Here is a 12,752-nt window from a genome sequence, read left to right as displayed (position 1 = left end):
CTAATCTAAAGCAGAAAACATGATTTAACTTTTAACCTATTATTACTATTAGTAGCTATAAAGCAAGGCTTAAAAAAGATTTGAAAATGGTCAATTCCAGTTAATCTTATTCAGGCAATTTTCCTCCAGCTATCCCAATCTAGACTCCAAACTATTTTTAGTAGTCACTGCAGTGGTCTTAATGCCCATTTTCTTGCTAAAGGCTTGATTAATTTTCCTTCTTCCCATTTTTCCAAAGTCACTTTTGAAAGAAGAAAAAAAAACAGCCTGGATGAGGAAAAACTGGAATGAGGGCAAGGGAAATGGAAGCATAACGATTCTAAATAAGGATGAAATAGCAAAACTGCTGTCAATAAAATGAGAAGGTCTGACAGGCTTTCCTAAAAGCCCAAGTTTTATTACCAAATCCCCAGCGTGCCTCTTCCTGCTTGAACAGCAAGTGGGTCAGCCCCTTTTTAAATTATTTCAGCTCAGCGAGAGGATTTTTTTTTTGGGGTCCCTTCTCAGGTGATTTGGCTGCGCGTTTTCTTTTTTAGATGCACAGGTTGGTTTGGGTGGAGGAAAGCTGACGGTTTGATGCTGCTTTTTTACCTTAAAAACGGTTAATATTGGGGTCGCCGAGGCGCCGGCACGGACTCGCCTCAGCGCTAAGGGGAATCACGGCGGGACCCCACCCCCTCCGGCCGGGCCGCATGAGAGCTCCCCCCCGATTGGGCACGCCTCCTTCTATCCGGCCGCTCATTGGTCGACACGAGAAGAAGCCTTAAGAAACCCCCTCTCCTATTGGCTCTTCACGGTGTCAGCTCTTCCGCCGTCAGCCGAGCCCTGAGGAAAGCGCGCTCTGGGCTGATGTGGGGCCAGGCGCCCCGTAGCCAATCAGACGCGCCGGCGTCGCGGCCTCCGCGCGCCGCGCGGGATCCGTCCGCAGCGCGGGGCCGCCCGTTCGCGCCGCGCCCAAGGGGCGGCGGCCGTTGGCGGCGGGGAGCGGTGGCCCCGCGGGGGGCGGCCTCGGCCCGGGGCCGGGTGGAACGGGGGTGAGGTAAAAATGGGACATTTACGGGTTTGCTGCCTGTGGTGGTTTGTTTTGCCCACCGCAGGCGGCTGTACCGGTGAAGCGGACCGGGCACGGGAGCTCCCTTATCGCTGTTTCACGCCTCGGCTGGCCCCTCGGCGCCGCTGCCAAGGCAAAGGGAGGCGCGGAAAAGCGGATGGCGTGTCTCGATTCCACCCCCTGTCTCTGCGGACCTTCTTCCAGAGAAAGTTATATAAAAACATGCGAGATGTAAGGTCTTTCTTGAGGCAAATAAAAATGGTTCAAATCACGTTGCCTGTAAATTTCATAAAGCAGTTGTGTTCCAGTAGCACAAAAGTCTGAAATTTATGGGAGGTATAATACTATTTACTACATATAGAATCATAGAATGGTTTGGGTTAGAAGACACCTTAAAGCTCACCCAGTGCCACCCCCTGCCCTGGGCAGGGACACCTCCCACCAGCCCAGGTTGCTCCAAGCCCCGTCCAACCTGGCCTTGAACCCCTCCAGGGATGGGGCAGCCACAGCTTCTCTGGGCAGCCTGGCCCAGGGGCTCACCGCCCTCACAGCCAAGAATTTCTTCCCGATATCTAATCTAAATCTCCCCTCTTTCAGTTTAAAGCTGTTCCCTCTTGTCCTACGGCTCCACTCCCTGATAAACATCCCTCCCCATCTCTCCTGGAGCCCCTTTAGGGACTGGAAGGGTCTCTAAGGTCTCCCCGGAGCCTTCTCTTCTCCAGGCTGAACCCCCCCAGCTCTCTCAGCCCGTCCTCACAGCAGAGGGGCTCTAACCCTCACATCATACATTTTACTTTCATATTTACACTGCACACCTGTACAATTTACCATCGAATCCGTATTTTTCTGACGCCTCTATGAATTAGAAGGGAAATGGTGACCTTGAGAGTACCACTTACATAAGCAGCGTGCACACACGGGGACTCGTGCCTTGCTATGGAGTACCTCATGGCCCCCGCGCCTCGCCTAAACCCGCCTGTCGCGACATGGCGATTGCCAGCCGGAGAAAGCCCTCCCGCTTTGAAATTAAACGAAGCTCGCCGGTTTTAACCCGCGGTGCCGAGAGCCCCACAGAGGCGTATACCCGGGGCAGCCGGGCTGTGGCGGAGGCCGCGGCCGCCGCGGGGCTCCCGTCAGGGCGGAGACCAGGGGGCTGAGGGGGGGCTGCCCCGCGGGTCGCTTGGCAGGGGGTCCCTGAGGGGAGACCCCGCCGGGACGGGCCTCCATCCATTCATCGTTCGTTCATTCATTCATTCATTCCTCATTCCCTCGGTTCTCCCGAGGGGGGCGGCGGGGGATGACTCCCCCCGCTCTGCGGCCGGCGGGGGCGGGGCGGGGCGGCCCCTCCCTCCCCGGCCGCCCTCTCGGCGGCACTCTTTTCTCTCCGGCGGAAGGTTACGGGGTGAGGCAACGGTGAAGGGCTCAGCGAACCTTAAAGGGCTGCGCGCGGAGGAGGGGCCCCGTAGTCGGGGCTGAGGCGCCGCAGGAGGCGGGTGACGGCCGCTCGCCTCGATCGTTTGTCGTTGTCGCCGCTATGTCCCGCGAGCCCGAGATCATGGAGTCGCAGGTGATGTGGGAGCCCGACTCGAAGCGCAACACCCACATGGACCGGTTCCGCGCCGCCGTATCCAGCAGCTGCGGGCTCCGCCTGGGTGAGCGCCGCGCCGGGGCGGGCGGGGAGGCCCTCTGGCTGCGCTGGAGGTTGGCGGGGCTCTGCTTCCCCGGGGCTGGCATTACCGCGTCCGTCCGCCCGCCCCTATCCCAGAGAGGTGCCCGCGGGGTGCTCTGGCACCCCCCGTGGCCTGCGGGGACGGAGTGGTCGGGGCTGCCGGCGTGATGCTCTGCCTGATGCAGAGGCCTCTGGTGCAGCATCTCGCGTAACGTGAAGGTACGCGCTGCTGGAAATGCAAACAGCCTTATCGGTTATTGGTGCTGCTGCTGGATGTCAGCCCAGGCGGCGCCGGCGTTGGTACCTGCTGTGTGCTCCTGACCGCCCCTGTCCGCGGCCGAGGTCTGGCCTGCGGGGGTTCCCGGGGAGAGCAGCGCTGAAGGGACTTGGGGCTTTAAGGGGGTGTGGGAAGGAGAAATCACTGCCATCGTGGCTATGAGGTTAAGGTAAGCCTTAACACGGTGCTTTAACAACGTTAAAGGCTGTGCTTGTAATCTCATCTTTAATTTTGAAGAGTATATCTTTGTAACTCTTAAGTATGCTGGGTAGTAAAAGGTGATGCATAAGTTAGTTCAGTGGTGGAAGCTAAGGTCTTTTGCTGTGCATCTGCCAAAGCTCTTGAACTTCAAGCTCTACTTCATGGTCATTCAGAATACCATGCTCATGCCTATATGGCTGTGAATAGGTGTGCAGTCCTTTGAGTTTGGATTTAGCTTTGAATTTAGCCCTACTTTGAGCAGGGGGTTGGACCTCCAGAGGTGTCTCTCATCCCAGATTATTCTGTTTCTCAATGACTGCTGACCGCAGGTGTCAGGAGTCAGTGGTGCCGGCTGTGTGGGCTCATTCACATCATGAACCAGGTGGACTTCAGTGTGTGTGGGGGTCAAACCCTCCAGTTCTGACTAGCTTGTCTTATGCTCTCTGTTCTCCGTGAGTATTTGGGGCCCAGGTTGCTTGTGTAGCTTTTCTGTAATCATTTGTCTGGGGGATGGAGGGAGTAGTTTTGGCAAGTGGCCTGGCAAGTTTGTCAGTCTGATATAAATGTCTGTGGTATAAGCAAAGATATTCTGGAGTAGTAGCAATGTATCTAGTGCTTCTAGCAGTTCATGTCTGGAAAACAATTGTGCATCTTGATTGGGAACTTACTATGTAGGCGAGGCAGGTCATTAATTTGACTGATGGGGGTTTTCCATTTGAACACAAATTTATAGGGTTTAACTTTCTTGCTATATAGGAAGCAAGTTACTACCAGATTTTAGCTCACTTCTGAGGAGAAATGTCATATAACTGGTACTCACATGATCAATATTGAATGCAATTTTGGATGTGCTGCCCTTGATTATGGCTGTAACAACAAGAACTCTTTTCACCCCATTTTGAAGTGGCTATCTCCAGTTAAAAGTGAATTCCTGTGCATATATAGAAACCTTTGTCAGCTTCCATTAAATTTGAACTAATGTTCATTGGTCTACATGCTATTCAACAACTAAGAATGGATTCTTTATGTAACATCAAGATGTGGACTGACTGAGGAGAGCTAAGGGCAATAAAACCCTTTAAACAGCATGGTTCTGTCCAACCCTGAAGATACAATAGTAGAGATGCAATGTTTAATTGCTGGAATAACAGGTCCTGAAGGAGTTACATGTGAAAGCTCATTTGGGGTCAAACTGTGAAGACAAGATAGAACAAACTGTTTATATTGTAAGAAATCAAATTAGTGGTGACTTGTAGCTCTTTGCATTTATCAAATAATTAAGAGCATGCGGTACAACTGGTTTTTGGAGGAGAGGGAAGCTTGAGCTTTCCTTTGTTAAAGTCTTATCCCCACACCAGATGATGTGCAATATACAGAATAGTGAAGAGTAACTTGAGCGGAGTATTAAAAAGTGTATGTAGGAGGCTGAGATTGGGGCAATATGTAGGCAAAAGTTGAGTTATGGAGAGGAGTCTTTGCCTTTGCCTCTACTATGTCAGTAATACCTAGAGGGTAATATCCCATGGATGGAAAAGATTGCGTGGAATAAGATGTGGAAAGGACAGACTAGGTGGGGAAACAGCTGTAGTGATCAAGTGTGAGTAACAGTGTAGAGATGGTTTTGAATGTGTTTTCTCTTACAAAGCTGGAAGAGGTCTTCCTTGTAGGAAGGGGATGCAAAGATGACTTTGCAAACAATCAGATGGGTGACAGCATGCCAAACCAAAGATAATTGGAGAAAATTACTTCAGGTGTCTAGTTGAAAGCATCAAATAGGAAACACAGTTGGCAGAGCAGGAAGCTACTACTGTCATCGGTGGCAGATATTCATATTTAATTTGGCTGTTGGCACAGCTTCAGGCAGGATCGATGTGACTTGGGAATGTCACTTTTAAGCTGGTGATGAGGAATCAGTTTCAGTTAGTTATACCTAAGACTATTTTACACATTGAATTTCAGTATTTTGTTTGAATTGTTTTTTTGGTGTGCATTCCTCAGATTACTTCATCTGTCTCACAATCATGTAAGAATTAAACTGTCTTACTTCCATGTTTACTTCCGTGTTCTTAAATGAGTTTTAAGATCTAGCTAGTAAATATCTTGTTTCACTTCATGCTGTTTTAGCATGAAAAGGTAAGCTGCAGTCTTATCTACTGAGGAATAATGCATGCTTCCTTTGTAACAGTGCTGTTGATATTACAGGTGGATAATGAGTGGATCTAATCTTCATGTTACCATGCTTTCGGAAGTCTTTGGTCCCAGACTGGAACCATACAGCAAATGTATTTTGTCAGGAAGGCTTGTTTATCTTTTGCTGTGTGAAAGCATTGTGTTGATGATATACGGAGTGGAAGTGTCAGCAAGCAGGACTCTGTCCTGCTGTATAGTCTTCAGTTTCATTGATGGGGAGAAGATGTTGCACAGAGTTACTAGAAAAGGTCCCTATCTCTGTGGTGGAAAATAGCTTGAACAGTCAGGTGAGATGATGCCATCTGTTCAGGTGTTCTAATAGACTATTTCTGTTGATGCCATAGTCACTTGCCTTGAAGAGAGAAGTGATCTACTCCATGTGATCAGTTTTATCTTCCTGATTGTTTTAGCCACAAATTTTCTTTATCTGGTATATCCCTAATTGTAGTTTGTCTAAATTCCTGTAATTCTCTGCACAATGCTAATAGATATCTATTACTTCTAGCCAACTATGATGACTTATACCAGTGGTCAGTGGAATCCTACTCAGACTTCTGGGCAGAATTCTGGAAGTACAGTAACATCATATGTTCTCGCCTGTATGATGAGGTAAGTCAGTATTTACTTTAAACAGTTAAGTGCAACACAAAGGGGAGATAAACCAGTTTTATAATCAATCTTTTGACCTGTTCCTGGAACCTTTTCAAGGGATATGAAGAATCTGTCAAGTACATAGTCCTGAATTTCCTTGTATGTTGCACAGTGGTGTTCTGTTGCTGGTATGCTTTAGGACAGTGAAATCCTCAAGTTCTATTATCCTAAACAGTTCTGCTGTAATGTCCTTGTGGTCCTGTGCTCTCACATATGTTAGGAGTCCTGGCTGCTTGTGAGGAGTCTGCTAATATACTGTCTTCTGCTTTAGGTTTGTGCTGGTAGAATATCCTCCTGATTTTGTAAATGCTGGCATGCAGTCAAGTTCATACTTGCGTTCCCTGAGTCAGCTTATCTGATAAGCACACCTGTTCCACTCCAGTTTTGTAGAACTAGTTGTGGAAGTCTCTGCAATCAGATGTAGGCTTGAAATACCTCTGAGGGAATGGTAGTGGTTGAATGCAATCACAGGTAGAATACCAGACCATAGCACAGTGTTGCTTTGGGGTAAAGGTGACTTCGAAGCTCTTGCAAATGGAGGGCAAAGCTGGAGCCCTTGTACAGTCCTGGTGTAGGATATCAACGTCACCCTGCAGTTTGCCATCTGAGGCAGATGATGGACTAATTACTTCAAAAGCTTGATGGCGTAGGAAACTTCCTGGGACTTAGTAGAGAGAGGACTGGACTTGTTTCTTAATCCCTGGAGGCCATCTGTTCCAAGAACACCCAGAGTACTGTCAGTTCTGCAGAGGGAACTGGTAAGTTTCTTCTGTCTTACAAATTTCTGTACTGCGTGCTGTGATAGATCAAGTCTTCCTGCTGTGGAACTGCGTGCTCAGGTGTCTTAATGTGACCCACCCTTTCAAAGGGTGAATTTGGCAAGAATGTAAAGAACTAGCCTGCTTTTTGAAGTAGGTAGTTTGAAGACTGTAAACACTTAATCTTTTATTTTTTCTGTAGGTGGTAGTTCAAAATCTGGCCAGGTTGTATTTGGATACTGTCTATTTTCTCTACATATTCTGTGCTGCTAGCAAGGCTATCTAAGTTCCACATGAATGTAAGTTGTCCTGAGCAAGCAGTTCAGAATAGCTGTTTTTGTACCCTTGTAACTGTACTGAGCAAGCTGGACAGTAACACTTGTTCTCTGGCCTTACAGGACTGATACTCCTGGAAATCTGTCCCTCCAGATGCCACCAATGGCTGTTGAACTGGAAGGGAAACTGAAGCAGGCAATGGTGGCCTAAAAATGGATGTTTGCTGAGGATGAGAAGCAAGAAGATGGGGATGTCTAGGAAGGCTTTAACTAGACTACTAGTGAGCTTCTAGCCCCCTGCATGCCTATTCTACAATGGTCTTGCTGTCATGCAAGGTCTTAACAGGAGAGGCAGAATCATTTGATAGACAAGTACTGCAGAAGAAGATACATGACTCGCTCTTCATGGACATTGCTGTTTGCCTCTGACTTTCCCTCAGTGCCTCAGTGTAGTGTCAGCTTCAAGGCTTTGCTGAGCCTCAAAGCTGACTTGCTGTTAGTCCTTACCATTGGTCTTGTATGTCACAGCAACTGAGCTGTTCTGTGGTAGCTAAAGAGCTGAAAAGTTTGAAGTGTCTTATGACTTGACCCCAGCTGCTTGTTGGAAGTAAGCATTATGCTTTGAGGAAAACAAAACTTTTCATGAACCAGAGTTGACTCCTTTGTTCCCAGCTGGTGAGAGAGTTGTTACTTTCAGGTCATCCTAAGAAAAAAGTAAATTAGTAGAACTTAGTAAAGGTTTTAAGTGTTTGATGTAGACATGCTCATGTCACTCTAGCAATTGATATCCATGTTAATTCTGAAAAGAACAAAGGTGCAGTATACAAAGCTATCCTGGCATGGCAGCACTGGCATTGATATGTCAAGTTACAAGTAGCTGTTGATCTCTAAATGAGACATGTAGTCTAAACTTGCTGCTTTTTGCTACAAGAAGCACCTGATGCTGTTCCTGTGGATAGGCTATGTTGAGTGTTCTGATAGTATCTGCTGTGTAGGTTTTCATGAGGCATGCTGTTTTGCTCTTCAGGTCATACAGAACATCCCATGTAGCACATATGGCAAGGATTATCTGTCTCATGGTAATGGTGAGATTCATTCTCAAAGGTATAGTCTCTGCTTAAGGTAAGCAGGAGCTCTGGGACATGATAATGCATGGTTATAGCACAACTAGCAAACCACTTCAAGGAGGGGAAATGCAGTAGAGGTGTGGACAGAGGATACTGCTAATGTGATGCTTATTTGTAGCTGCTGAGGCTTATGAAGTGGTTGCTGATGAGCTGCTGTGAAGAGCAATTGTAGAACAGGAGCTGATGGCATGGGAGTACCGGTGATACTTGGCATGTTCACCAAACGGCACAAATTGGCCTTGTATGCCTTTGTGCTGCTGTGAGATGGAGTCAAGCCATACTCATTTAATGAGGACTGCAGTCAGCAGTACTGTAGGCTGCACTTCTTTCCTTTTCCTGTAGACTTGCTGAGCGTTTGTTGGGACTGTATGAAGTGAAAGGCTTGTTGCAAAGCTCTGCATTTTTATAGACTTGCTGGAAGTGGGATCTAGCTGGGATCTTCCCCTAAATTAGCAGACCTTGAGTTTCTGTTGCTTGCTGAGAGCTTGCCTCTAAGGGAGAGATCATGTAACAAAGTACCACTACTGGAGAGATTGGGCTTAACTAGGAGGCATAGGTGTTGCCTGAGTAGAAAATAATGGAGCATCAAGTATGTGAGTCCAGCACCTTGTGCTGGTGGAGCTCTTTGAAGGGGTGTTCCACTTCAGGGAAAAATAAGGTTACATTAGATCTTGTACTAGAAAATGTTGAAAATATTCTGCTCACTTTTCTTTGAGCTAAGGAAGTTGGTAATGAGTCAGTTTTAAGAGTGGCTTCTAATTACTGCAGTAATTAATGTTGGTATAAAAAAAACCTCTGCAGCCTGAGTTGATGAATTGTGAAAGCTATAACTCAGTTCTAGCTAATTGTTATCAGCAAAGAAATATACTTGAGTTCTCATTTTAGAACATTCATTTGAAATAAATAATAGAGAACTTCTGCAGGAGCTCTAACTTGTTTTATAAAAATTAATTTTAGGATTGCCTCCATTAATACATACACTGTGCATCTCACATCACAAAAATATTAGGTTTTCTGGAATGGGAGCTATTTTGAGCTCTATCAGGCTTTCAGAAGAGCCTTTTAGTTGGTCTGAAAGAATGCTGTTTCTGTAATGCATGTGCTGTCCATGAGAGAACCTGAGGGTATGAACTGAAGCTTTCAAAAACACAACTATAAAATAGTTTCAATTTAAAGGTTACAAAATACGTGTGCTGCTGGGCAGTTGAATCTCTAAACAGTGGGTCATTTTGGAAGAAATTTATGTAACTTCGTAGCTAATGCTAAGGGGCTCTTTACCTATGACTTGTTAAAGGTGTGGTCTTAACTGTGACTTACAAAGGGTAATTTATTACTTTGAGGATTAATTAGTTCAAGATGGGGGCAAGTTATTTCAGCTGAGCATATTTTTGACTTTTCATTGCATTTTTCAATTCTTTGCATGTCTTAGTCCTAAATGAGGAATTACTTAAGGCCTGATTGGGTTGTTGGACCTTATTTTAGAAAACAGCAAATCAAGGATGGTAGAAATAGGTGCTCTCACAGTTTGTAATACAATATTTGTTAGTTGTAGAGGTTAGTATCAGTACTTCTGCACTCTGAATGAAGCTGTGGTGTACTTAAATGTTTACTGAAACTTAATCCTAAGAAATAGCGAATTGGAATAAAAAGCTTGAACTTAGTTATGTTTGACTATACGATTCACTTACTTAGAGTTAATTTGAATTACCATTGTCTAAGTTCCTGATGTTGGTCTCTGTACCTTGTGACTCGTGCTGGGGAAGAATGGGTACTTACACCTTCCTATGCTTTGGTTTTTTATTGTTTTATTTACGAGGGAGGCTGGAGTGTATGGCCTGGTAGAGCTGCAATATGCTGTAGCTCAGTCCCTGCTCAGGACATTCCCAGAGGCAAAATCCCAGCGTGTGCGGTGGTTTGTGCGTATCTTGTGGTCTGGATGTAGCCATAGTGGTTTGCTTCACTTGTGTGTTTAAGGCTGGTCCCACGGTAAAACTGTTGGCAAGGAGCTTTTTTCTTAGTCTTGTTGTAATGATGTCTTTGCTTGTGACAGCTGAAAAACAATTAATCTTTCCAGGCCTGTAATTACAGGATCTAATGTCTGTTTGCCATCTGTAAGCAGGGAGAAATGATTCTTGCCTAATAGAGTGTATAAAGAGCTTGGAATTAATTAGCTGATTTCTGTACAATGCTCTGAAAAATAAATTATATTAGTTTTCCAGGAATGTACTTTTTTTTTCAGGTGATTGATACATCCAAAAGTATTGCAGATGTCCCGGAATGGTTTAAAGGTAGTCGTCTGAACTACGCAGAAAATCTTCTGAAGCACAAGGACAATGACAAGATTGCACTGTATGCAGCAAGTAAGAAAGAATTAATGGCTTGTATTTATTTATAGTTCACAGGACTAGGCCTTAAAACAGCTCTGCTTTTTATGAAGCTGTGAAATGAACTGGCTTGGGTGAGGAGAAAACAGGAAAACAAAGTCAGTAACTCTGCAGAATCTATGGTACAGCTCTGCAAAAACCAGCAAAACATGCTCTGGGAATGTAGATAACTCTAAAAAGTCTTTGGCAAACTAATTGAAATTTTCTTAGAATGTGCTTAACTGCATCAAGGTAGTGGAGATCGTGCTGTGTTTAGCTCAAATATTGAGTGATGCTATTACTTCACATTTGTCATAAACACTGTGCTTGCCTTCAGGAAGTATTTTGGCAGTGTTGCTTGATACTGTTCTTCCTATCCTTTTCCTGTGCCTTTTATTTTAGGAATACTAAGGGCTATGCGGGGCATAGGTAAGAATAGCTCTGGCTTTGGTGATACAGAAAGGAAGGACAGTTACATGCATGGAAGACTTGGAATTTCACTTCTCTGGAACACTAATGCACAGTCTGAATTTTTTGTTATACTGGAGGAGGTTTAAGTCTAGTAAAATCTGGGTATATTCATAATGAGGATGGTAATGTTAAGACAATATTCCTATATCTGCTAACTTTGGCAACTTAAAAAAATTATTTTAATCTCTGTTAGATGGGATTAGCTTCTGCACAGGTGTGTGAACTCCTTAGGGAGTTGTGTTCTGAGCTTCCCTTTTGCTGGACCTAATCCTTATCTTAAGTCTGACCAAGTGGTGATGCTTCTTAATAGCTTAACAATAAACAATGCAGTCGTACAGCTTATTAGCAGAGAAAATTATGCAGAACTATGGATTGGTCATGTAGATACTAAAAGTCTTAGTTTCTGATTTCTGACACATGGAGATCAGTTTTTTGAATTACATGTGTGTATTACTGTTGTTCTGATGGCTGTTTAAAAACAATGTGAGACAGTAGAATCGTCTTCTGTAAGCTTACTGCTGAAGGAGAAATACTTACCAGTTGCATTTTACTGCTTAGAGGTATTGAAAGAAACCTCTCTGATCATATATATATAAAATCAACTACCAGTTCAGAGAGAATGAGAAAATCTGTGACCCAGTTTTGGTGTAGTAAAAATTGGTCTCGTGAAGTCTGATAGAAATGAGGCTTGTAACAGAACACTGGCTTCAAAGTGATGAACTCATCACTTTCAAATTTTGAGATCATTAGAAAAGCTTCTTATGTATTATTTAGTGGAGGAAGAAAAAAATCAATGTAGTTAAAGTACATCTTGTGCAACAACTGAAAGCCAAGCACTGATTAGTAAGTCAACTCTAGATGTAGGTAGAATTGATGTGATTGATTTGTTAATGTTAAAAGCTAAACATGCAACTTGAGAAAAAGTGGAGTTAAATACTTTCAGTTCAAATTATTGAAGGAATTATTATTGACTTCATTAATTATTTAGTTTGACATGTGATTACATTGTCCCTGTAGGTCTTGTTAGGAAGTCATGGGGTGTACTGGAGACTCACTGATTTGTGTTGCATAATAACAGGTGATGATACCAACAGGAGCAAAATTACTTTCCAGTTGAATGCTGTAGCAGTCCTGGAGTGAATACACTTCTCTGCAGTGAACAGACTTCCACCTGCATTTCTCTTCATGACCTTCTGCTGTATTTAATCTTCTTAAGATCTCTTAAGTCAGAGTATTTTTTAACCCCTCACTGCCAGGTCAGAGTGGTGTTCAGGGAACCTGTGGTTAGATTAATGAGTTCACTAGGGATGATTCTGTGGGAGTAATGTGGGTGTAATAGAGCATAGGAATATTCACTTGTCACTGGCTCCCACTATGAATCTTTTGTGACTCCCTTCTCCTGGGGGCTTTAATCATGGAGCAAGATCAGACTCCTGTTTACTGTTGTTCTATGGGAACACAGAATCTGTTAGCAGTCCCTGCTCAGCTGATGAACTACATGCTACATTTTCTGTGTCATTTTCCATCACAGCCTGCCCTTTTGCTCCATGTAGGTCTAAATTTACTGGGGCAGAAGTCTTAAGAAGGCAAAAGAGTATAACTACTGTTCCCTGCTGAAGAAAATCAAACTGCTGGTAGCTGTTCTGCAAGGACCTGCTGTACCAGGCCATGCAGTACATTTTTGTTGTGACGTGCTTGGCATAGGTGTTTTCATACGAA

At 44.7% G+C, this 12,752-nt stretch overlaps 1 protein-coding gene across 1 annotated transcript in view; it reads left to right on the top strand.

The window, feature by feature from the left end:
* Window positions 1-2,450: 2,450 nt before the first annotated feature.
* The window catches only part of AACS (acetoacetyl-CoA synthetase), a 43,511-nt gene continuing 33,209 nt past the window's right edge, over window positions 2,451-12,752 (top strand). The window contains exons 1-3 of the mRNA XM_074606509.1: window positions 2,451-2,703; window positions 5,894-5,997; window positions 10,439-10,559. Coding sequence (XP_074462610.1) covers window positions 2,586-2,703; window positions 5,894-5,997; window positions 10,439-10,559 — 343 coding nt within the window. The 5' untranslated portion in view covers window positions 2,451-2,585. The remainder of the gene's footprint in view (window positions 2,704-5,893; window positions 5,998-10,438; window positions 10,560-12,752) is intronic.

The sequence above is a fragment of the Larus michahellis genome, chromosome 13, assembly GCF_964199755.1.
Source record: "Larus michahellis chromosome 13, bLarMic1.1, whole genome shotgun sequence".
NCBI classification, from domain to species: domain Eukaryota; kingdom Metazoa; phylum Chordata; class Aves; order Charadriiformes; family Laridae; genus Larus; species Larus michahellis.
This window is presented reverse-complemented; position numbering and strand designations above follow the sequence as displayed.